General features: G+C 49.7%; 1 protein-coding gene across 2 annotated transcripts in view; it reads right to left on the minus strand.

Annotated features, from left to right (window-relative positions):
* The window catches only part of GOLGA3 (golgin A3), a 151,818-nt gene that overhangs the window by 107,374 nt on the left and 21,737 nt on the right, over positions 1–22,707 (minus strand). The window contains exon 3 of one of the 2 annotated variants that reach the window (XM_075321798.1): positions 5,011–5,163. In XM_075321798.1, the coding sequence (XP_075177913.1) occupies positions 5,011–5,163 (153 nt within the window). Of the gene's footprint in view, positions 1–4,896; positions 5,164–22,707 lie in introns of both variants that reach the window. The other variant, XM_075321791.1, reaches the window with a different exon arrangement.

Genomic DNA, 22,707 nt, shown 5'->3' on the forward strand with positions numbered 1-22,707 from the left:
CTCCTTGACCACCTCTGATGGGAGGGGGAAACAGTCATCAGAACCCCGCTTTGGGGTCTGACAGGACAGGCTGTGGGCTTGGACACAGTGGGCTGAAAACTGGAGTGGTTAAGGAACACACTCCTTGTCCTGTTTAAGGTATACTGATGCCCTTCTGCCAGCGGGGAATACTCCCCTGATACAGGCGGATGGAGGTCCAGTACAAGTATAATGGACGCAATCCAATCATTAGCATCTGCGTAACCTACGGACAGATCAGTGGTACATGAAGCAGCGTCCGAGCCCCTGGTAGAGACATCCTCCTCGTCCAGTGAGTCAGCTCGTAATCAGAGCTGCGGGACGGGGAGGACAGGGGACCCTGCGTCTCCATGTCAGGAGGACGGGGTCTGAGACCAGAAGGAGAGTCCTCTGTGAGCTTTGCTGAGCGAGCTGTAGCAGAAAACGCCCTGAGAAGGGGGCTGCATGCTCAGCAGATTCCGGGACAGCCGACCCCTGGAAATAGCGGATTCTAGCCAAACCAGGGGTCAGCCACCGAAGCCGGAGCAGCTGGAGGGACCACTGATGAGCCTCCAGGCTGAGGGGCCACTGAGTTTATGAGCTCGGTACAGCCGTACGAGACTACATACAGTGCATAATAAAAACAGACTTGCAGCCTTGCTCTGATGTGAGGCATGCTGCAGAGGTGGGGGATCTGTCCTAGAATGGCCCCCAGCATATATAAACAGATAAAATAAGCAGCTGCACAAACCGGAGGTTGTGGCTGCCAGATCGTTTAAACATTTCTGTGCCCTCCAGTCCCTCAGCCCAGGCCCCCACTTGTCACAATCTGGAATCTCTGTGCCTATGCAGGCACAGAGAACGCTGAGAAAATGGCGACCGGAGCGAGGAGAGGGGGCGGGGCCTACTCTGAGAGCGGCAAATGAGGTAGCCAGGGGAGGGAATCCTTCCTCAGTGAGGAGTGTCCCTTCCCTGTGCTGCACAGCCGCTGGGCGGAGCCACACTGTCCCTCTGCATGACTGACATGCAGAGGCAGTGGAAACCGAAACTAGGCCTCAGGCGAAGCCGGGGCCTAGATTTAAACCTGCGGCCGGCGTGCAGGCACCATCGGCGCGGTTCTCCAGTGAAAACTGGAGAACCGGCCGGAAATGTTAACACAAACATAAAACACACTCTCCCCAATAAATAAAGTATAAAGGACCCCTGGAAAGACCACTTTCTGTGGTAATAACGTCTCATATACTTAGCTTGTGAGACGCAGGTTGCCAGGTCCCTGGGGGGTGATCGCTCCGTCCAGCAGGATCCTGAAAAAGGGCTGCGGATGGAGACCGGTCTCCTGCAAAGCAGTGAGAACCGTGTTGGCTCCCACTTCAAGCCAGAGCCCCAGGGGATGGTGAAGGAGCGCGGCATGAGAAGGCTCCAGCCTTGGAAAATCAACCTTAACAGCACCGCCGACACAGTGGGGTGAGAAGGGACATGCCGGGAGTCCAGCTGGACCCGCTTTTCTTCCAAATCTTTGATCCAAAAGGAAAAATCAAAAATCAAAATCAGAGAATGCATGTGTGTGTGACCTCCTGAAACACAAAGCATTGAACTGGCTAGGACTGGCTAGCAGGGGGTGTATATGCTAGGAGAGAGGAGCTACACGTTTTGAGTGTAGTACTTTGTGTGTCCTCCGGAGGCAGTAGCTATACACCCATGGTCTGGGTCTCCCATAGGAACGTTAAAGAAACGATATTTAGCTGCAGATATAGGGTTCACATTAGAAAGCTAGGATGTGCCATCAGTCTTTTTCTTAGATTACGGGGTCATGCCTTCTGATTGAGCCCTCCTGCTCTTCAGCCTCAGACGATTTTAATTCTCCATTTGCAGGCTCCTGTCCGCTCATAAATTGTAGGGTTTTTTTTTTTTAAACCAAAGAGGCATTAGTTTGATAGGGAACCAACAAAAATGAGGTCACCTTGCCGCTGGCTGTTGGGCTCACATAAGATCTGGCCAATTTTGTGTGCCAAGTATCTCATTTTTTACATGTTTTTTCATAGCAGTAATGCAGGTCTATATTCCCATATTCATTGTTCCACATATCTTAGCACTGCAGTGTGCAGCCATCTCCTTTTTGTGTGTGTGCAGAGCAGGCTGTCAAGCAAAGTCCTGGAGAGGGATTACAGCTGTGTTCACAGTATAGGGATCAATTACTAACCCCTAACTGCACTATCCCATATGACTGAAAGCAAACAAGGACCATATAATTTCATTTTCATCCGCATGAGTGCAACAGGAAGAGCCAGGTAAAGCACCGAGCTTGTTGTATCTAATAAATACAACAATCTTGGCTGGCTGCAGGTTGCTATTTTTAGGCTGTGGGGCAGTCCAATAAGCATAGACCTCTAAAATCTGAGAATACCAGCCCCCAGCTGTCGTGCTTTATCTTGGCTATTAAAATTGGGGGTGACCGCACGTCTGTTTTTTAATTATTTATTTAAATAAAAAATAATAATAAAAAAAATAATAAAATAAAAAAGCCGCATGCGGTTCCTCTTATTTTGATACACAGCCAAGATGAGCATCCGGCTGGAGGCTGCAGCCATGGGCTTTATCTGTCCTTGGTATAATATATTACTGGGGGACCCTATGACAATGGTTTTAATTTATTTATTTTTATACCTTGATACTGACCCACATACAGCTCCTGTAATTCGTTACAGTAAGGCGCTGTCACACAGGCTGGGGCAGCGTCTCACTGCAATCAATTACAGACACCAGGACGGCCGGTGGGCAGGGAAAGCAGTGCATTTGCGATGAGCAGTAATGAGTGGCTCAGGAAGTGAATGTGCGACCTGGAAGCAGTTTGCCGCCATGACGGAGCCTTGGTAAGTATGAAGCGCTCACTTCATTCTTATTCTCTTTAATTTTTATTTTATTTATTTATTTTTAAATTTCTCGAGTGCAGGATCCGGATCAAACACCCAGAATCCCGGGCCCGGCACCTGAGTACATTTGAAACCATGCAGATCCGAACTTTTATAGTCCGGATCCGCTCATCCCTAGGCTTGACATGAGCAAACTGCTTGGTGCTCGGCAAGCATAATGAACATTTTGATGCTCGACACCCATTTACAGAGTATAATGGAAGCCAATGGGTGGAAGTCAATGGGGAACGTGAGCATTTTTCCCGTAAAATCTTCAGGAAAAATGCTCAAGTTCCCCATTGACGTCCATTGTACTCTGTAAACGAATACAGAGCACATGAGCAGTTCGCTCATCATTAGCTCATCCATTAACAAAAAAGTGATCCTGCTACAAGGGCCAATAATCGACCAAAAAAAGCCTTTGACAGATAAACAAAATGATTGTTGGTTGAATTGAGCGTTTACGTGTGTCTAAACATTATTGCTGGTTGCAGTACAACTTCAATATATAGATGATAGGCTGCTGAGAAAAAGGAAACTGTATTGTGAACCAAGAATCATTCGTTCCCAATACACTTGGTATCAGCAATTTTTCCAATTGCAGCTTGTGTAAAGCTAAAATCCAAGTTTGTGTAAAGCTAAATGCCAAATTCTAGCTAGGTTGTCCAAACATGCCACAGCTGCTGGCCAAGGGAAACAAAAAAAAAAAAAAAGAAGTATACAGACAAGACAGCATGGGATCACAGCTGATTATTTTTGGGACTTAAAACATTTAACGAACTATTTAAAAACAGGCAGGGAAATATTTTACCTCACAGAAAGCACCAGCTACAATCCCATGATGTCCTGTTCCTTTAGCCAGGAGCTGTGGTACGAGTCAGACATAGCTATAGAGAACATAGCAGGGGCACATATATAAAGAATATATCGGTACAGAAACAATTTTTTCTTTTTTTTAACTTATCCAATTGTGACATTTTTATTCCAAAATCTATTGATTAAAGTGTATTTTGTTTGTTGGAAAACCCCTTTGAGAAGCCAATGGGATATTTCCCACTTTGATACTGTCTAATAAGTACCAAATCGTGCCAGTTTGTGAGGACATACTTCATTGATAAATGTAATGGTAATTAAGTTGTCAGAAGTTTAATGTTAAACTTATTGCAGCTTAAAGGAAATGTGTTACTTTCTAAATTTCCAAGTACTGTATTTTTTTGGATTATAAGACGCACTTTTCCTCCCAAAAATTTGGGAGGAAAATGAGAGGTGTGTCTTCAAATCCGAATGTAGTTTACTGGGAGGTGGAGAATGGGCACTGTGTTGGGTGTGGTGGGGACTGCTGTGCTGGCAGCTATGCAAGCAGCGGGTGTTCCAGGTGCTCTGGCAGCGGTGCAGGCTTCAAATAATGGCGCCGGAGTCGGCACATGCGCAGATGGAGCTCGCGGCTCAAAATCTCATCTGTGCATGCGCTGCCTCCAGCCCACCGATCTCCCAGCTGCGGACTTGGAAAATGGCACCCGGAGGTGGCGCATGCACAGATGAGATCTCTGCTTGTCATTGAGCTGAAAGCTCAATCTGCACACGTGCCGACCCTGGGCACCATTTCTTTGATGCCCGCACCGCCCTGCTCCACACAACCAGTAAAGCCTCCAGCGCAGAGCCTGCAGCATCGCCCTACTGCAGCACCGCCCCTGCCTCCTGTGAACCCGCTCCACCAGTGCTGCCGCCCCGTCCGGTAAAACTCCACCGGAGTATAAGATGGACCCCATTTTTTATCTATAAGTTGGGGGTGCGTCTCATAATCCGATGCGCCTTATACAAGGAAAAATCCAGTAATTACTTTCTACATAAAATGTCTGCTAGATCAGTCAATTACTGTGTAAGTAATTGAGATTTTTAGCTTTACACTAAAATCAGCACATGCAAAATTTACAAGAAAGTTGAATGGTGCAAAGCAAAAATGGAATTGCTCTCTAGAAAAAGTGCTTACACAGGTCAGTTTCCTGCATATGAAGGCTTAGCTTCAGCGACTGCAAAGCTTCTTTTCTAAGAACTAGGCCCTCAGTACTAGACTCCGATATGATGTCATTGAAACCAGCCACACCTGGGTGTGCTGCTGTACTACAGGAGCTGATGATGGAGTCAGAGGATAGAGGATGGTCTGAGTAATGTGGTTGAGGCCCATTTTGACACAAGTCTCCACATGTGTTCGTCTCCATACTGCTCCCTAGTTTTGGCATTTTTTCTGATTGCATACCTGTCATAGAAAGAAAAAGGTATAGTTAGAATAAATACATAAAATAACAATGAACACCACAAGCCACAAATCCAAAAGTGGTTGCTTGCCTTTATTGGTTTTGGCTCTTCTAATATATGCCTGACCTGTTCACGCAGAAAAGTGCATGAAGCATGGTCAAAAATCAATTATAAATATGCTTGTTCTTTTTCACTGACTGACAGTGCATTATTAATTTTTATTATATAAAAGTATAGTTGGCAGGAAAGCAACATTTACATTTTAGATAAGAAAAAAGACTTGCAAAGTATTTCAGCAATTTTTTATGCTTCTGCATTCATAAGAAAAATATGGTACACATTCCAACTGTGAAGATATCTGTTCTGTGAATAAGACTAGCAGTAACGTAAACCTAATGTCACCTATCATAAATAATGGGTAAATATATAGTATAAGGAACTACAAATACGTCAGTTGTAAGTTCTGTACACTTTCACAACTATATTTTTATTGTCTTGTACGTATAAAATGAACGAGGAAGACATTTTTCCCTCTACCTACAGCTGCAACACAACCTAGAGAAAAATGTGTCTAACAGACTACAAACCTTTTACCACAGGAGCAAACACTCTGAGAAGGGGTCATTCGAGTAGTAGACAACCCCTTTAAAAGATAAGGTGTCTAATTTTTTTATTTTTGTATTAATAATAGTTATTATGGAATCAAGTATTTTTAATACAAAATTAAATTCACAGTTTTAGTTTTTATTTAATTCTAGTTTTTCTGAAACATTTGGGGCTGCCATGTTGGATTTGCTGTGTGTAATGACAGTTACTCGCCTCAAATACGGCAGTCCCTGTGCATAAGAAATAGTTGTCTGGCCCTGATCCTATACTTAACACAGAGACTGCTTCTGCTGTGAGCTGGACACGCCCCCTGGGCTGTCCAGATCACAGCAGAGGGAGGGGATCAGCGCCATCTTTGTAGAGCTCACAGCGTATGCTGTGTGCTGCACTTTCCCTCTGTCACCCGCTCGGAATGTGTGAAGACCAGCACCGGGCCGACGCTACCCTCACTCCCCCTCGCCACTTCCCCCTCCGCCCCTCCTACCCTCTTCCCCCTCTCCCTCCACCGACGCTGCCCCCGCTCTTGTGTGCTCAACTCGAACCTCCGCTCTAAGCAGCTCAGTGCGGTGCAGTATAAAGCGGGGGGTGCGGTATACAACGGGGGGGTGCAGTATACAAGGGGGGGGGGTGCAGTATACATTGGGGCACTATGCCAGCGGTTCTCGGTGATACTTTAGACATTAGGATCACTATGTGGTCATCAACAAAATGGCTCCGCACTGTGATCCTAAATTTCATCTTCCTTTATCCGATTGGGAGGGGGCGGTGAAATCACACACAAGAGAGCAGATTCCACCCACTTTTACTGCAGCTGTAATGTGAGCTAGTTCTACAGTAGCTCTGCAGCAGGATTTCAGCAGCTGTACCCCCTAGTGTTTAAGAGTGGAAAATATCAAACTTTAAAAAATATATATATATTTTGCTGAATTAAAAACCTAAACATAACATTAAAACATTAATACTTTACAGTTTTTCAGTTATTGAAATTATTTTTTTTTTACGATTCCTTACCTTTAACGTGGGCCTAAACATCACTGTCAGTAGCCTATCTTTCCCTTTAAACAAGAGGCATGCTCCTGACCATATTAAAAATGTAGGGTAAACAATTGATCAATTAGTTTTCATATAGTTTGAGTCAGTCCATATAAAAAGGACCTTAAAAAACATTTTTTTCTGTCTTTGACTGGAGCTCGTTTAAGTAAACCTTAAAAGGGTGTTGTCCGAAGAAACCAAGACTATGTGATAATGTATTGATACTATAACGTATTTGATTGGTGGGGATTTGACCCCTGGGAGCACTCTTTTCCCTTTTAATGTAGAATTGCATTGTGCATATCTGACCACTGCTGCATTCACTCCCTTGGGGCTGCAGAGCGTTGCATTCATGTTTTTACTGCAGCCCCATACAGAATGATTAGTGCAGTGGTCAGATATGTGCAGCAAATGCACAGCAGCTCTATTCTAGCGGGGATAATAATGTCCCATCAGAGAAAAAAAATATATATATTTAGAAACTGAAAGCTGTCTGAATGGAACAACCTCTTTATGCCAATCTTAGTCCTTGTAAGTGTGAGAAACATAGCACAAATGAAGTACATATTAGATCAGAGTAATTTGCATCATATTCCCAGATGCATGCCTGGCTGTTGGAGAATATGGCGCACACTGTTGAAAATGGTGGCATCTGCTATTCCTCATTAGTTTCTACTGTGTGTGACAGGAAAGCTATTACCCATAAATAAGTGATGACAAATGAAGTTTGTAAATACAAGGAATTGGATAATTATAATCCGGCCTCATGATTCCCAGTTGTCAGTTACAATTTTAGGCTTCTATAAAGGAACGTCTGAATTCCAGTGTGAGTCAGCTCCTCGGATATAAACTCTAGCTGCGCATATTATGGCTGCCCGGAGTCCGTACACGTCACGATATTATGGTGCTCTTTTGCTACAGCTGTTCTGCAGTCAAGAGACATACTATCCAGCCATGCTTTATTTCCTCCCCAGGGGTAAAAACACATGGACTGGAAGTAACCTACTTCTACATAGGTAAACTGCATTGTGGCTCCATCTGCTATAACTCCAGACAGCCAAGAAGCTCATGCATCTATAGATTTGCTGTTGGCGCCTAACCTTTTGGGGCTGGCACTTTCTTCTATATTACATGTCTGCCGTATGCAGATATAAACTCTATAAACAAATGTATGAGTTGTATGGACCCTTTATGCTTGAAGCATTTGCAAGGAGTCCTTCTTCAATCAAGAGCAACACACGTGCAATGGTAGTACGTGGTATTGCTGTTCACCCCTATTCACGTCAATGGAAATGAAAAACAGTACAAAATAAACCATGGAAAGGTACTATTCTGGAAGAAAGCAGCCATATTTTTTCATCTTGTACAAAACCTTGAAATAGCGGTTTTATCTGATAGGGTCTCCTCACTTGTGTCTGTAAGCAGGACATATTGATCAGGTTCATACATATCTTAAGGATATCACTTAGTACACTGTGGAATATGGCCTCAAACAGACTTTGCTATGACTGATTGGGGTTAAAGGTGTAGTCGGAAACCAAAGTTTGAATTCCATGTAATAATCCAAGTACTTTTCTAATATATCTAAAATTAAAAATGTCCTATTGTCCCATCTCTACTGTATCTTCCAGTTTTGTTTTTATAACTTCTGTTCCAATTAAGTTTTTTGTTTGAAAATCCCCAGTGAATGCTACGATACTTAAATGGTACATCATGAGGGGGTCAGGTCTGTGGTCACTGCTAAAGCTGCTCTCCCCACCCTGAAACTAAGCGTCATCAGTGATATCCGTTTCAGGAACTAGCTTAGTCCCTCCTCCATCGAGCATGTGTGGGTTGTAAATTCCAATGTGTGCTCAGTATGTGCTCACTGTGCAATATTTCTCTGAACGTACCATGGCAGTAAGTTCCTTCCCCGAGTTTAAAGAGAAGTGATAATCCAACAAGAAGGCATTAAAAAAAGAGAATATGCAGGTGTGCCGCCCCTGCAGCGGTCAAACCGCTCGGATACGGGGGTCTGCTGTGGCTCGAGGGTCTCCGGACCCGGGGGCTCGCGGCCACTCGAATATAAAGGGGGGGTATTTACAGGGGATAAGAGTTCATGACTCCACCCGTGGTTCGCGGTAAGGGGAGTACTCGAGAGAGATGGAGTGGGGGCAGCCAGATGACGTTTCCCTCCACGGGTAAGGGAGACCCCGGCACTCTGGATGGTGGTGTTGGTGGGGAGCGTGGTGCAGATCGGAAGCAGGGGAGGACCATGTACTCACTCATGCAGTGCTGGTGATGATGCAGCCAGAAAGCAGACCCTGACAACAAGGTGAACCAAGTCTCTGGGTGTCGCTGCCCTCTTGGGGGAGCCTGTCCGGGTATCCATCCCCTATAGTACTGCTGTGTGGTCCGGAGCCTGCCTCCATGCACAAATTAGAAGTGTTCTGCTGGCCCGTTGGCATAATGCTGTCCGGGCCCCACTCCCTACTTATTGGTAGTGGAGATGTGCTCTCAAGGGCTCATGCTTTGGATTTCTATGGGCTGCTTGGGTTGGAAAGCCCTATCCCCATCATTGCACTAGTGCCCCTGATCTCTGAGCTTTTTGGGGACAGTGCATAAAGTCACTATCCTCCGCAGGTTAATTGCCGGGTTGCCTGAAGCTACTCCCCGACCTAGAGTCCAGTACCCAGCCGTGCTTTCGGTCCCAGACCAGTTATTAGACTCAGATGCCTCCCGTCTTCCAAGACTGGGTGCAGGCACCCAGCCTCAATAACCTGCGACCAGGTCTCCGACTCCTCCGGTCCCAGACCACCGTCTGCAACCCAACCTCTCGCTCCCAGGGAGCTCCAACTCCCAGCTCCTCACCCTTTGGGAGCTACTACTTCACCGACTAAGCTTTGCTCTCCACTTCCTCTCACTGACTTCCTCCATCCCACCAGCCTGCCTGACCCCTAGGTGGACGGCCCTATTCCAGCTCAGCAGCCCACTGGTGTGTCGGACAGGCTGTGGTGTGAGGTGTGGTTGGGATTTGGATGCTGATGGAGGCAGTACCATAGGTTGGGAACCCAGAACCATGGGGGGGGGGGCTTGAGTCCTGCACTGAGAGATAAAGAGTGTGCAGTACCCTGTGACGCCCTGACTTGTCTAGGGGCGTCACACAGGAAGAGCACAAACCAAACCAGCCCCTGAAACATAAGTCACCGCCAAGAAATGGGACATCATCAGTGACATCCGTTTTTGTGATTGGTCTCTATTTGGTCTTCACTGATGACGTTTTGTTTCAGGGTATAAAAGCAGCTGAAGCAGTGACAACACATCTGGTCCCCTGATGACATCCTGTTCGCAGATGAAACATTATCAGAATGGAAGTTTAAAAAAAGAAAAAAAAAAAAAAAAAAAAAAAAAGCACAAAGACAGATTAGAGAGGGGACAGTAGGGATTTTTTTTTAACCATTTTGGACAAAATTCAACTTTAGTTTCCGACCACCCCTTTAAAGAGCAGATTCTATGAAAATGTTCAGTATATGTAGGCTTAGGGTACTTTCACACTTGCGTTATTTTCCTTCCGTTACAATCCGCCCTTTTGGGAAACAGCGGAATCCGTTAACGGATTCCGCTGTTTCCCATAGACTTGTATGGTTGACGGATTGTACCAAAAGGAGCTGCGTTGCTTCCGCTGGGCGACGCTCCGTTGCTTCCGCCCAGCGGGAGGAACGCAGCATGTAACGTTATTTTGAGCAGCGGAATCCTCTGGATTTCACTGCGCATGCTCTTTTTTTTTTTTTTTTTTTTTTTTTTTAAATCAAACTTTATTTTGGCTCGCGGTGGCCGAACGTTCAGCTGAGCGCCCGGCCGTCGGCAAGCGACTGCGCTCAGCTGAATGACCGGCCACCAGCATGCCCGGCCGCCGGCAAGTCACAGCGCTCAGCTGATCACCCGGCGGCCGGCTGCAGGGAGCGATCAGCTGATCACCCGGCGGCCGGCTGCAGGGAGCGATCAGCTGATCACCCGGCGGCCGGCTGCAGGGAGCGATCAGCTGATCACCCGGCGGCCGGCTGCAGGGAGCGATCAGCTGATCACCCGGCGGCCGGCTGCAGGGAGCGATCAGCTGATCACCCGGCGGCCGGCTGCAGGGAGCGATCAGCTGATCACCCGGCGGCCGGGAGCGATCAGCTGATCACCCGGCTGCAGGGAGCGATCAGCTGATCACCCGGCGGCCGGGAGCGATCAGCTGATCACCCGGCGGCCGGGAGCGATCAGCTGATCACCCGGCAGCCGGCTGCAGGGAGCGATCAGCTGATCACCCGGCAGCCGGGAGCGATCAGCTGATCACCCGGCGGCCGGGAGCGATCAGCTGATCACCCGGCGGCCGGGAGCGATCAGCTGATCACCCGGCGGCCGGCTACTGGGAGCAATCAGCTGATCACCCAGCGGCCGGCTGCAGGGAACGATCAGCTGATCGTTCACTATAGTCTGCCGCTGGTAAAACCGGGAAAAAAAAAAAAAAAAATCAAAACGAATTGCGTTGTTTTGCAGCATCCGTTGCATCCGTTGTGTCACTATATGCAACACATCCGTTGCATCCGTTACACAACGCAATGCAACGGATACCGTTCAACGCAAGTGTGAAAGTAGCCTAACACACAAAACATACAATAATGTACCTTTGTTTGGGTCACACCAGTCATTGCAATGTGACCTTTACGCCCAAGAATGTAACGCAGTTATTATGTCTGCTGCAATTATACAGTTGGAAATGTCAGATAAATCATAAAAGAAAAAATATAAATTAGTTACTTTTACAGTGTTAAATTAAAATATTCTCAATGCAGCATCTGTGATCACTTTTTTTGCACAATTTTTACTTTATAAAAGGTTTTCCATATAATTTGGAAGGGTACATATACTGCAGGATAAATGTAACAATCTTTTTTAAAATCAGATGCTAGCACTAAACAATATGAGATTTTTTTCTTCAACACACCAAAACACCTCTTGAATTGTGGCCATGAAAGTGGCTAGAATGTCAAATAATAACCAACTACATGCAAAAGCAAATACCATGTCACAGCATGAAAGACGCTTAAATTCAAAGAATAGGGATGAAGATTGGTAATCTCTTTATCTGGGCACTATCATTCATGCTGGGATGTCATTGTAAGGGTACTGTCTCACTAAATGATGTACCAGCGATTCTGAGCATGATTTGACCTTGTCAGAATCGCTGGTGTGTCGCAACATGGTCGCTGGTGAGCCGTCAAATCAGGCAGACCTCACCAGCAACCAGCCACTCTGCGATTGGTAACCAAGGTACACATCAGGTTACTAAGCAAAGCGCTTTGCTTAGTTACCCGATATTTACCCTGGTTACGTGTGCAGGGAGCCAGCGCTAAGCGGTGTACGCTGGTAACCAGAGTAAATATTGGGTAACTAAGCAAAGCGCCTGCTTGGTTACCCGATATTTACCCTGGTACCAGCGTCCACTGCTTAGCGCTGGCTCCCTGCACACGTAGCCAGGGTATACATCGGGTTACTAACCAAAGCGCTTTGTTTAGTTACCCGATATTTACCCTGGTTACATGTGCAGGGAACCAGCGCTTAGCAGTGTACGCTGGTAACCAGTGTAAATATCGGGTAACCAAGCAGGCGCTTTGCTTAGTTACCCGATGTGAGGCAAATCCCGGGATATGAAGATGAATTATGACTCCAGTCATAATCCCTCATCACTCCCTGGCAGTGCCCCCTCCCTTCTTGTTCTCAGTGTTCCACTTACACCTCCATGGCCATGTCCTGTGATATGGAAATTAGGTGGCTTGGGGACAATGGACACAGGATGACTCCCTGCCGTGACCCTGTAGTGGGGGCTGCTAGCTAGTTAGCAAGGCTATGGAAATAGCCAGACAGAACGACTCCAGTAAAAAATGGTTCATATCTCGCAAGCCATATTTCCGATAAATATGGCAACCATAAAAATGGTGTCTCCGCATGCGGACGATGCCGGCACACCCTTTTTATGGGAGCAGGACATTGGGAAATGCCCCAGGCGTGATATCAGCCAATGGGGAACTGGCAGACAAGTCATGAAACCTCTCATTCTGTAGCTAAATTCATAACTGTCACAATGAGAGCATTGGCGTCCGCCTACGACGCTCCCAGGCCAAGTTATGGCCATATTCCATGTTGTGGATTTTGTCCATAACTCCAGCCAGGGGTGGAGCAGTGCTCCCTCTGAGGTCACGAAGGTAGGAGGGGACCTGGATTTGTCCAGGTTGATAACCCTACTTCGGCCATTTTCCAGTGTTCTTTCGCTGGGGGTCACGTGTAGGAAACATCTGTGGGAAGGATCCTAGAAACCTGGGTACAGCGCCCCCCTGTGGCCAGACGCAACAAGGTAACTGCTGGAACTGTGTATGCCTGTTTGTAACCCATGCTTTGATTGTAACTGTACTCTGACATATGTATATTCTGTAGATTCCCTATTGTATATATTGTAGTTTCTAGTGTGCTTTAGGCTGATTAAATTATATAATTAATCTTGGGCTGTTCTGTTATCTCGATCTTGAATCCCACGTCTGTGTGTTCGGCTAATAGTTACCGTGAAGCGGTTGGTGGCAGCGAGTTGTGCCAAGGATTATTGTGGGGAGGCCAGTGAGATTCGGGGAGATTTTATATATTCCGCCCGCGGAGGTCGGGGGAATATATACCCTACTCTCACCGGGGACCCTTCAATAATCGGCATAAGTAGTATAGCGGCCTCCTTGCTTATTGTCGGGCAATTCCATAATTGGCCTGACTATAAGAGGGGCGCTAGAGAGCGCGTCACGTGCTCTGTCTGTCGGTCGGGAGGTATAAAGGAGGGATGACCCCCACTTGTTACCCCCCGATTGTGACGTACTGGTAGCCAGCGCGGGGGATTTCTGAGTGACCCCCCCGGTGGTTTGTGACATATTGGTGGCATAGCGGTGGGATCGAGATAATAGTGTGTGTGAGTGTGAGACCCATACTCCCAGACACTAAAGACTGCCTGCAGCAGCTGTGGCTGCTGGGGTCTTCAGACTAGCTCAACACTAGAGTGTCAGAGTGCAGATACTGTAAGGTGTGTGGAGGCATCAGGTGTCAGTTCTGTGTCAGTGACCAAAAGTCTGCAAGAATGGCTGATGGCACCAGGAGCAGAGCTATGCAACTGGCCAATGCTAAGGCAGGAGCCGAAGAGAGGGAGGACGGTGCTGTGGACAGTAATGAGGAGGTTGCCCACGAGTCCTCCAGGAGCTCGACGCCAGAAAACAGCTCTGCAGAGGACATTGCACAACCTAGCAATTATGGACAAGATGAGGAGCAGCTCACCCAAGGGTCCTCAACGAGCCAGATGCCAGCCCTCCGCTCTGCAATGGACAGTGAAGCACCAGGCTCCGCAGCGGGCCGCAGATCACCACGTGCCATTCCACCGAGCCTGGGAGGCTCGGATAGCCTTCTTCAAATGGCTATGGCCCTTCTCCAGGCTGGAGACCAGAAGGGCTACAAGGAACTCCTGGCAGAGCGCAGGGCAGAGCGGCAGGCAGCGCGTGATGCTGAGGCTGCGGAGCGGCAAGCAGCGCGTGAAGAGCGCCAGGCAGAGCGTGAGGCTGCGGAGCGACAGGCAGACCGTGACTACCAGCTGCATCTAGCCAAGCTCCAGCCCTCATCAGCCACACGTGACCTTCAAGACACCAAACTTCCAAAGGTCCTTGTTGAGGACTTCCCAGTGCTGGAGAAGGATGGAGACTTGGACTCTTTCTTGACTGCTTTTGAACGGACTTGCTTGCAGCACCATCTGGACAAGGACCAGTGGGCCAAATACCTGACCCCCCGTTTAAGGGGTAAGGCCCTGGAAATCCTTGGGGACTTGCCTGCTGAGGCAGATCAGGGCTACGACACCATCAAGCGGGCCCTGATCCAACAGTACAACCTCACTCCGGAGTCCTACCGCAAGAAGTTCCGGACCCTGCAGAAGGGACCAAAGGACTCCTGGGCTGACCACCGGCGGGCACTTGCCCGAGCTGCCGACCACTGGACCCAAGGCCTGCAGCTTTCCACCGGACCGGAGATCCTGGACTTGTTCATCACGGGGCAACTCTTGTGGAACTGCCCTGAGGATCTCCGCCAGTTCATCCGAGACCAGAAGCCAAAGGGGTCCACGGCTACAGCTGCCCTTGCCGATGACTACACCAACAACCGGGCCCCTGAGGCCAGGAGAGCGGCCACCAGCAGCACCTGGAGAGGGGGTAAGATGAATTCGGCGACTGCCCCACCTGCCCCTAGACTGCAGGGGGTGTCCCCCTCAACTCCCCTCTCCAGGCCCGTGGCGGAACCAAGACGGTGCCACCAGTGCAACCTACCTGGACACTTCAAGGCCATGTGCCCTCAGCGTCCCAAGGCCCCGGCTCCGTCCCCGTCCCAAGGGCCGCCCAAGGTGTATTGTGTGGGTGGGGGTGGTGGTAGGTCCCTGGACAGCTTCCAACCTGTCACCGTCGGCCGGTCTGTGACCATAGGACTGCGAGACAGCGCCTCGGAGGTGACTCTGGTGCGGCCTGAGATGGTGTCCCCCCAAGACTTGATCCCTGGAAAAACCCTCGCTGTCTCCGGGATTGGAGGCACTGACCCGGCGCTGCCTGTTGCTGACATTTATGTGGACTGGGGCGCAGGGCGGGGGGTGAGGGAGGTGGGGGTAACTGATCGGATCCCTGCAAACGTGCTACTTGGGACAGATTTGGGGCAGATAACCTCCCAGTTTGGGCCCCCCCCAAGGGCTGAACCTTCAGCCCGTACTGACATGACTCCTAACAATGTTAATGTGTTATCTATGAATGATGTAAGGGAGGGAGTGAACTCTGATATTTCTGCTTGCATAGACACCATAGACACACACTCAGCTGCAGCTGTGACAGGGGAGGGGGTCAGAGAAAGGTGTGACAATGCCTCTACAAGTAACCAGCCTGTGAGCTGGGATCTGTTGCCCTCTGCAGGGATAAGCAGAGAGCAGGGTGCTGCAGGGGGAGGACCAGTGTGTGGGGTGGGGGCTACCACAGCAAATGTGGGGTCCCCAGAGATTTCACAGCGGGGTTCTGTTGCTGCAGGAGGGGAACAGGCAGGTGAGATTGGGGCCGGTCCAGGAGCGGAAGTGCTCCCAGGTAAGATCTCGGTGCATGGTTCCCCCACAACCGGGGTGTCAGGAAGCCAGGTAGGTCTGCCTGAACCGGCGACTTGGTCAGGAACGGAGGAGGAGCAGGCACGACCCACGGTCGCAGCGGCTGTGGCCGCTGTCACCCGCAGTGGGAGTGCTGGAAGCCAAGGGGCCTCCCGGAGGTCCGATAGCTCTTCCCCTTCTGACCAAGTGGCAGCCGAGTCAGGTGGAGGCCAGGACACAGGTCCCGGGGTACTGACCGAAGATGTGACAGTCTCGTCGATTCTGGCCACATCTAGTCAGGGGTTTCAGGCAGCGTTAGAAGCTGACGACAGCCTGAAAGCTCTTAAGGAGCAGGCAGCACAGCCTCCCTCGGACTCGGACCCGGAGCGAGTGGTCTGGGACCAAGGACGGCTGTACCGGGCCACGGTCCAGCAGGGTTCACCGGAGGCGTGGCCCAGGGACCGACAGTTGGTGGTACCCTATCCGTTCCGGACGGAGTTGTTGCGGATCGCACATGAGATTCCGATGGCCGGACACCTAGGGATCGCTAAGACCAAGGCCAGGTTAAACCAGCATTTCTACTGGCCAAAAATGGGGGCCGATGTGGCTGCCTACTGCCGTTCGTGTGAAACCTGTCAGAGAGTGGGGAAGGCGGGGCCACACCCCAAAGCCCCACTAGTATCTCTGCCAATCATCGATGAGCCTTTCAGGAGGGTGGCTGTGGATCTGGTCGGCCCGCTGGCCATCCCCAGCAGCTCCGGGAAACGCTTCATACTGACGGTAGTGGACTATGCCACCCGGTACCCAGAAGCAGTGGCCTTGTCGTCCATTCGGGCTGACAAGGTGGCCACCGCATTGCTGGAGATTTTCTCCCGAGTGGGTTTTCCCCAGGAAATGCTCACTGACCGGGGGACCCAATTCATGTCCCAGCTGATGGAGGCCCTCTGTAAGCAAGTCCAGGTGCGACATCTGGTGGCCAGCCCGTACCATCCACGGACTAATGGCCTGTGCGAGCGGTTCAATGGCACCTTAAAGCAGATGCTTAAGATGTTGGTCGACTCCCATGGGCGTGACTGGGAGCGGTATCTCCCACACCTGTTATTTGCTTACCGGGAGGTTCCACAGGCCTCAACAGGATTCTCACCGTTTGAGCTCCTGTACGGGCGACGTGTGCGGGGCCCCCTGGCTCTGGTGAAAGAGGCTTGGGAAGGGGATTTGGCCACCCCTGGAGTGTCGGTTATCGAGTATGTCATGCGCTTCCGGGACAAAATGCAGGCCTTGACGCAACTGGTACACGACAATATGGCTCAAGCCCAGGCCGATCAGAAGCGTTGGTACGACCAGAACGCTTGTGAGAGGACCTACCAAGTGGGTCAAAAGGTGTGGGTACTGGTCCCCGTACCACAGGACAAGCTTCAGGCAGCCTGGGAAGGCCCATACCTCGTGTACCAGCAGCTCAACCCTGTAACGTACCTGGTCACCCTGGACCCTGCCCGTGGAAGGCGGAAGCCCTTCCATGTGAACATGATGAAGGCACATCATGAGCGGGAGGCATGTGCGCTCCCCGTGTGCAACCTGCCCGAGGAGGGAGAAGCGGAAACCCTCTTGGATATGCTAGCCCAGGTTAGGGCAGGCGGATCCATTGAGGATGTGGAGGTTGGCCACCAGCTCTTGGAAGACCAACGGTCCCAGCTGTGGGCCACCCTCCTCCCCTTCCGGGGGTTGTTTACCAACCAGCCCGGAAGGACTGACTTGGCTGTCCATCACGTGGACACTGGGGATCATCCCCCGATCCGGCGTTCAGCATATCGGGTCTCCCTGGAGGTGCAGCAACACATGCGCCAGGAGATTGACGAGATGCTGAAGCTGGGGGTGATCCAGGCATCCAACAGCGCTTGGGCCTCGCCTGTAGTCCTCGTCCCTAAGAAGGACCGAACCACTCGGTTCTGCGTGGACTACAGGGGGCTCAATGCGGTCACGGTCGCCGATGCGTACCCAATGCCACGCATCGATGACCTGCTCGATCAGTTGGCCGGGGCTCAGTACCTGACCATCATGGATCTGAGCCGGGGATATTGGCAGATCCCCCTGACTCGCAAGGCCAGGGAACGCTCTGCTTTTATTACCCCATTTGGACTGTACGAGTCCACGGTGATGCCATTCGGGATGAGGAATGCCCCTGCCACTTTCCAGCGGATGGTCAACACCCTGCTCAAGGGACTTGAAGGGTACGCGGCCGCGTACCTGGATGACATTGCCGTCTTCAGTCCCACCTGGGAGGACCACCTAGAGCATCTAGCACAGATGCTCAGGCGGATCCACCGGGCAGGTTTGACCATCAAGCCGGGAAAGTGTCAGCTGGCCATGAGCGAGGTCCAGTACCTCGGTCACCGGGTAGGTGGGAGAACCCTGAAGCCCGAGCCTGAGAAAGTGGAAGCCATCGCATCCTGGCCCACCCCCAGGACCAAGAAGCAGGTGATGTCCTTCTTGGGGACCGCTGGGTACTATAGGAGGTTTGTTCCATGCTATAGTAGCCTGGCAAAGCCCTTGACGGACCTCACCAAGAAGAAGCTGCCCTCTGCAGTCGATTGGACAATGGACTGCGAGACAGCCTTCCGGGCCCTAAAGGACGCCCTGTCCAGCCCGCCCGTGCTACAGGCAGCCGACTTCACGCGGCCGTTTGTAGTACAGACCGACGCCAGTGACTTCGGCCTCGGTGCGGTGCTCAGCCAGGTGGACTCTGCGAGCCAAGAGCACCCAGTCTTGTACCTGAGCAGGAAGCTGTTACCAAGGGAAGTTGCCTATTCCACGATGGAGAAGGAGTGCCTGGCCATAGTGTGGGCCCTGCAGCGTCTGCAACCCTATCTATACGGGCGCCACTTCATCGTGGAGACGGACCACAATCCCCTCAGCTGGTTGCACACCGTCTCTGGGACGAATGGGCGATTGTTGCGATGGAGCCTTGCGCTCCAGCAATACAACTTCACCATTCGCCACAAAAGGGGCCGTGACCACGGTAACGCAGACGGGCTGTCCCGACAAGGAGAGGTCGCGGACGGGCGCACGGGGGAACACCGGAGTGTGCTGCCCCCTAGCGCCCTCAAAAGGGGGGAGGTGTGAGGCAAATCCCGGGATATGAAGATGAATTATGACTCCAGTCATAATCCCTCATCACTCCCTGGCAGTGCCCCCTCCCTTCTTGTTCTCAGTGTTCCACTTACACCTCCATGGCCATGTCCTGTGATATGGAAATTAGGTGGCTTGGGGACAATGGACACAGGATGACTCCCTGCCGTGACCCTGTAGTGGGGGCTGCTAGCTAGTTAGCAAGGCTATGGAAATAGCCAGACAGAACGACTCCAGTAAAAAATGGTTCATATCTCGCAAGCCATATTTCCGATAAATATGGCAACCATAAAAATGGTGTCTCCGCATGCGGACGATGCCGGCACACCCTTTTTATGGGAGCAGGACATTGGGAAATGCCCCAGGCGTGATATCAGCCAATGGGGAACTGGCAGACAAGTCATGAAACCTCTCATTCTGTAGCTAAATTCATAACTGTCACAATGAGAGCATTGGCGTCCGCCTACGACGCTCCCAGGCCAAGTTATGGCCATATTCCATGTTGTGGATTTTGTCCATAACTCCAGCCAGGGGTGGAGCAGTGCTCCCTCTGAGGTCACGAAGGTAGGAGGGGACCTGGATTTGTCCAGGTTGATAACCCTACTTCGGCCATTTTCCAGTGTTCTTTCGCTGGGGGTCACGTGTAGGAAACATCTGTGGGAAGGATCCTAGAAACCTGGGTACAGCGCCCCCCTGTGGCCAGACGCAACAAGGTAACTGCTGGAACTGTGTATGCCTGTTTGTAACCCATGCTTTGATTGTAACTGTACTCTGACATATGTATATTCTGTAGATTCCCTATTGTATATATTGTAGTTTCTAGTGTGCTTTAGGCTGATTAAATTATATAATTAATCTTGGGCTGTTCTGTTATCTCGATCTTGAATCCCACGTCTGTGTGTTCGGCTAATAGTTACCGTGAAGCGGTTGGTGGCAGCGAGTTGTGCCAAGGATTATTGTGGGGAGGCCAGTGAGATTCGGGGAGATTTTATATATTCCGCCCGCGGAGGTCGGGGGAATATATACCCTACTCTCACCGGGGACCCTTCAATAATCGGCATAAGTAGTATAGCGGCCTCCTTGCTTATTGTCGGGCAATTCCATAATTGGCCTGACTATAAGAGGGGCGCTAGAGAGCGCGTCACGTGCTCTGTCTGTCGGTCGGGAGGTATAAAGGAGGGGTGACCCCCACTTGTTACCCCCCGATTGTGACGTACTGGTAGCCAGCGCGGGGGATTTCTGAGTGACCCCCCCGGTGGTTTGTGACACCCGATATTAACCCTGGTTACCAGCATACACTGCTTACACAGTCGGTGCCAGTTGGTCTCCCGCTGTCAAACACGCCGATGCGTGCTGCACAGCGGGAGACCAACGAGCAAAAAATGAACCAGAACAGTGTGTAATGATCAGCGATTTCACAGCAGGGGCCAGGTCACTGCTTAGTGTCACACACAGTGAGATCGCTGATGAGGTCACTGGTACGTCACAAAACCTGTGACTCAGGGGTACTTCTCACATAGCGAGATCGCTGCAAACAGTGGTAACCTGGAAAACACCCAAAACACTTCACAGAAAACTGAAGACTTCAATTACTATTAATCTATTACATAATACTCCCATTTTTAAATTTTTTTTATTTCATTGGTCAGTCATTGGGAAATTGCTGGATATATTAAACTTTTTCCAATGTCTATATAATTTTGAACAAATAGAATTCTGAAAGTACATTTTTTGATGCATCCACTGCAGTGGTGGACAGAGACAGAAAATAGCCCCTGTGCAAGAAGACCTGTTTTGGAGTTGGAAATGGGCGCACTTAAAGGGAATCTGCCAGGTTCAATATGCACCCAGAACCACAATCAGTTCTGGGTGTATATTGCTTATCCCTGCCTAACGTCCCTGTATGCACTAGCATGGATAAAGAGATCTTAAGAAAAAGTATTTCTAAAGATCTTTAATCATATGCTAATGAGCCTAGGGACTAGTCATAAGGGCATTAGTTCCTGTGCTCATTCAGTCCTCTTAGCATGGTAGCATGCCCACAGGGGCCTGCTAACATGCTATTCAATACAGCGTCACCAGCAGTGACGCGCATACCTGTGTCCAGTGTCATTGCTGATTAGAAGTCCTAGCACTGCGGAATGATCGCAGGAACTAACACCCTTGCAACTAGTTCCTGGCCTGATTAGCATATGATAAAATAATTTTAGAAATACTTTTTCTAAAGCTGGGTTCACACATAGCGACAACGACGTCGCTGTTACGTCACCATTTTCTGTGACGTAGCAGCGACCTTGTAAGTCGCTGTTATGATCGCTGCTTAGCTGTCAAACACAGCTGACGCAGCAGCGATCATAACGACACGCATCGCTGTGCTACATGTGCAGAGAGCAGGGAGCCGCGCACACTGCTTAGCGCTGGCTCCCTGCACTCCTAGCTACAGTACACATCTGGTTAATTACCCGATGTGTACTGCAGCTACATGTGCAGAGAGCAGGGAGCCAGCACTGGCAGCGAGAGCGGCAGACGCTGGTAACGAAGGTAAATATCGGGTAACCAGGGAAAGGTCTTCCCTTGGTTACCCGATGTTTACCGTGGTTACAGCTTACCGCAGCTGCCAGATGCCGGCTCCTGCTCCCTGCTCGCTTCATTTCGTCGCTCTCTCGCTGTCACACACAGCGATGGGTGCGTCACAGCGGGAGAGCGACGACCAAAAAATGAAGCTGGACATTCAGCAACGACCGGCGACCTCACAGCAGGGGCCAGGTCGTTGCTGGATGTCACACACAGCGACGGGACGTCGCTGCAATGTCACAGAAAATGGTGACGTAGCAGCGACGTCGTTGTCGTCGTCGCTGTGTGTGACACCACCCTAAAGATCCCTTTATCTATGCTAGTGTATACAGGGACAGTTAGGCAGGGATTATCAATAGGCACCCAGAACTGCTCGTGGTTCTGGGTGCATATTGCACCTGACAGGTTCCCTTTAACTCTCAAGTCCCTGTGCGCTGCATATACCCACTATTGATACTAATCACCTACCCTCAAAAAATTAACAAACATATTTACACTGTTTATCAATTCTGGGTGTTTTTTTAAAGAAAAAAAAAATGTAACTATTAAAAATGCAGTATTAGTAGTAGTGCACTTTTCCACAAAATAAATTAGCATGCTGCCGTTACAAAAAAAACAAAAAAAAAAAAAACACATGAAGGTTTTCTTAAATTGTGAAATAAAAACTAATTGTCCAGACTGTTGCTGGTATGCAGTGCTCACATGACGTAATGAAAGCAGAGGCAGACACCATGACGACATCAAACAGTGCCAATCCGGATGGTGAAGACATGACTAATCGGGAATCCAGATTGTGAACCACAATGGGGACAGCGATAATTTACATAAAGTGCTGCAGAATATGATAGTGCTGTATAAGCAAACCATAATAAATAAAGAATATAAATGGCGTTTTTATTTTACATGTGCACTGTTGCATTTAAGAAGGGGTTGTCCAAGCAGGAATATCACTATATAAATGACATGTTCTACAATGTATCCACATCATATTTAATTTCCTCACCAACAAGATATTGGTTTGCTGTAAGTGAATGAGAACGCTCTTGTTTATAATCAGAG

Source organism: Anomaloglossus baeobatrachus, chromosome 1, assembly GCF_048569485.1.
Source record: "Anomaloglossus baeobatrachus isolate aAnoBae1 chromosome 1, aAnoBae1.hap1, whole genome shotgun sequence".
NCBI classification, from domain to species: domain Eukaryota; kingdom Metazoa; phylum Chordata; class Amphibia; order Anura; family Aromobatidae; genus Anomaloglossus; species Anomaloglossus baeobatrachus.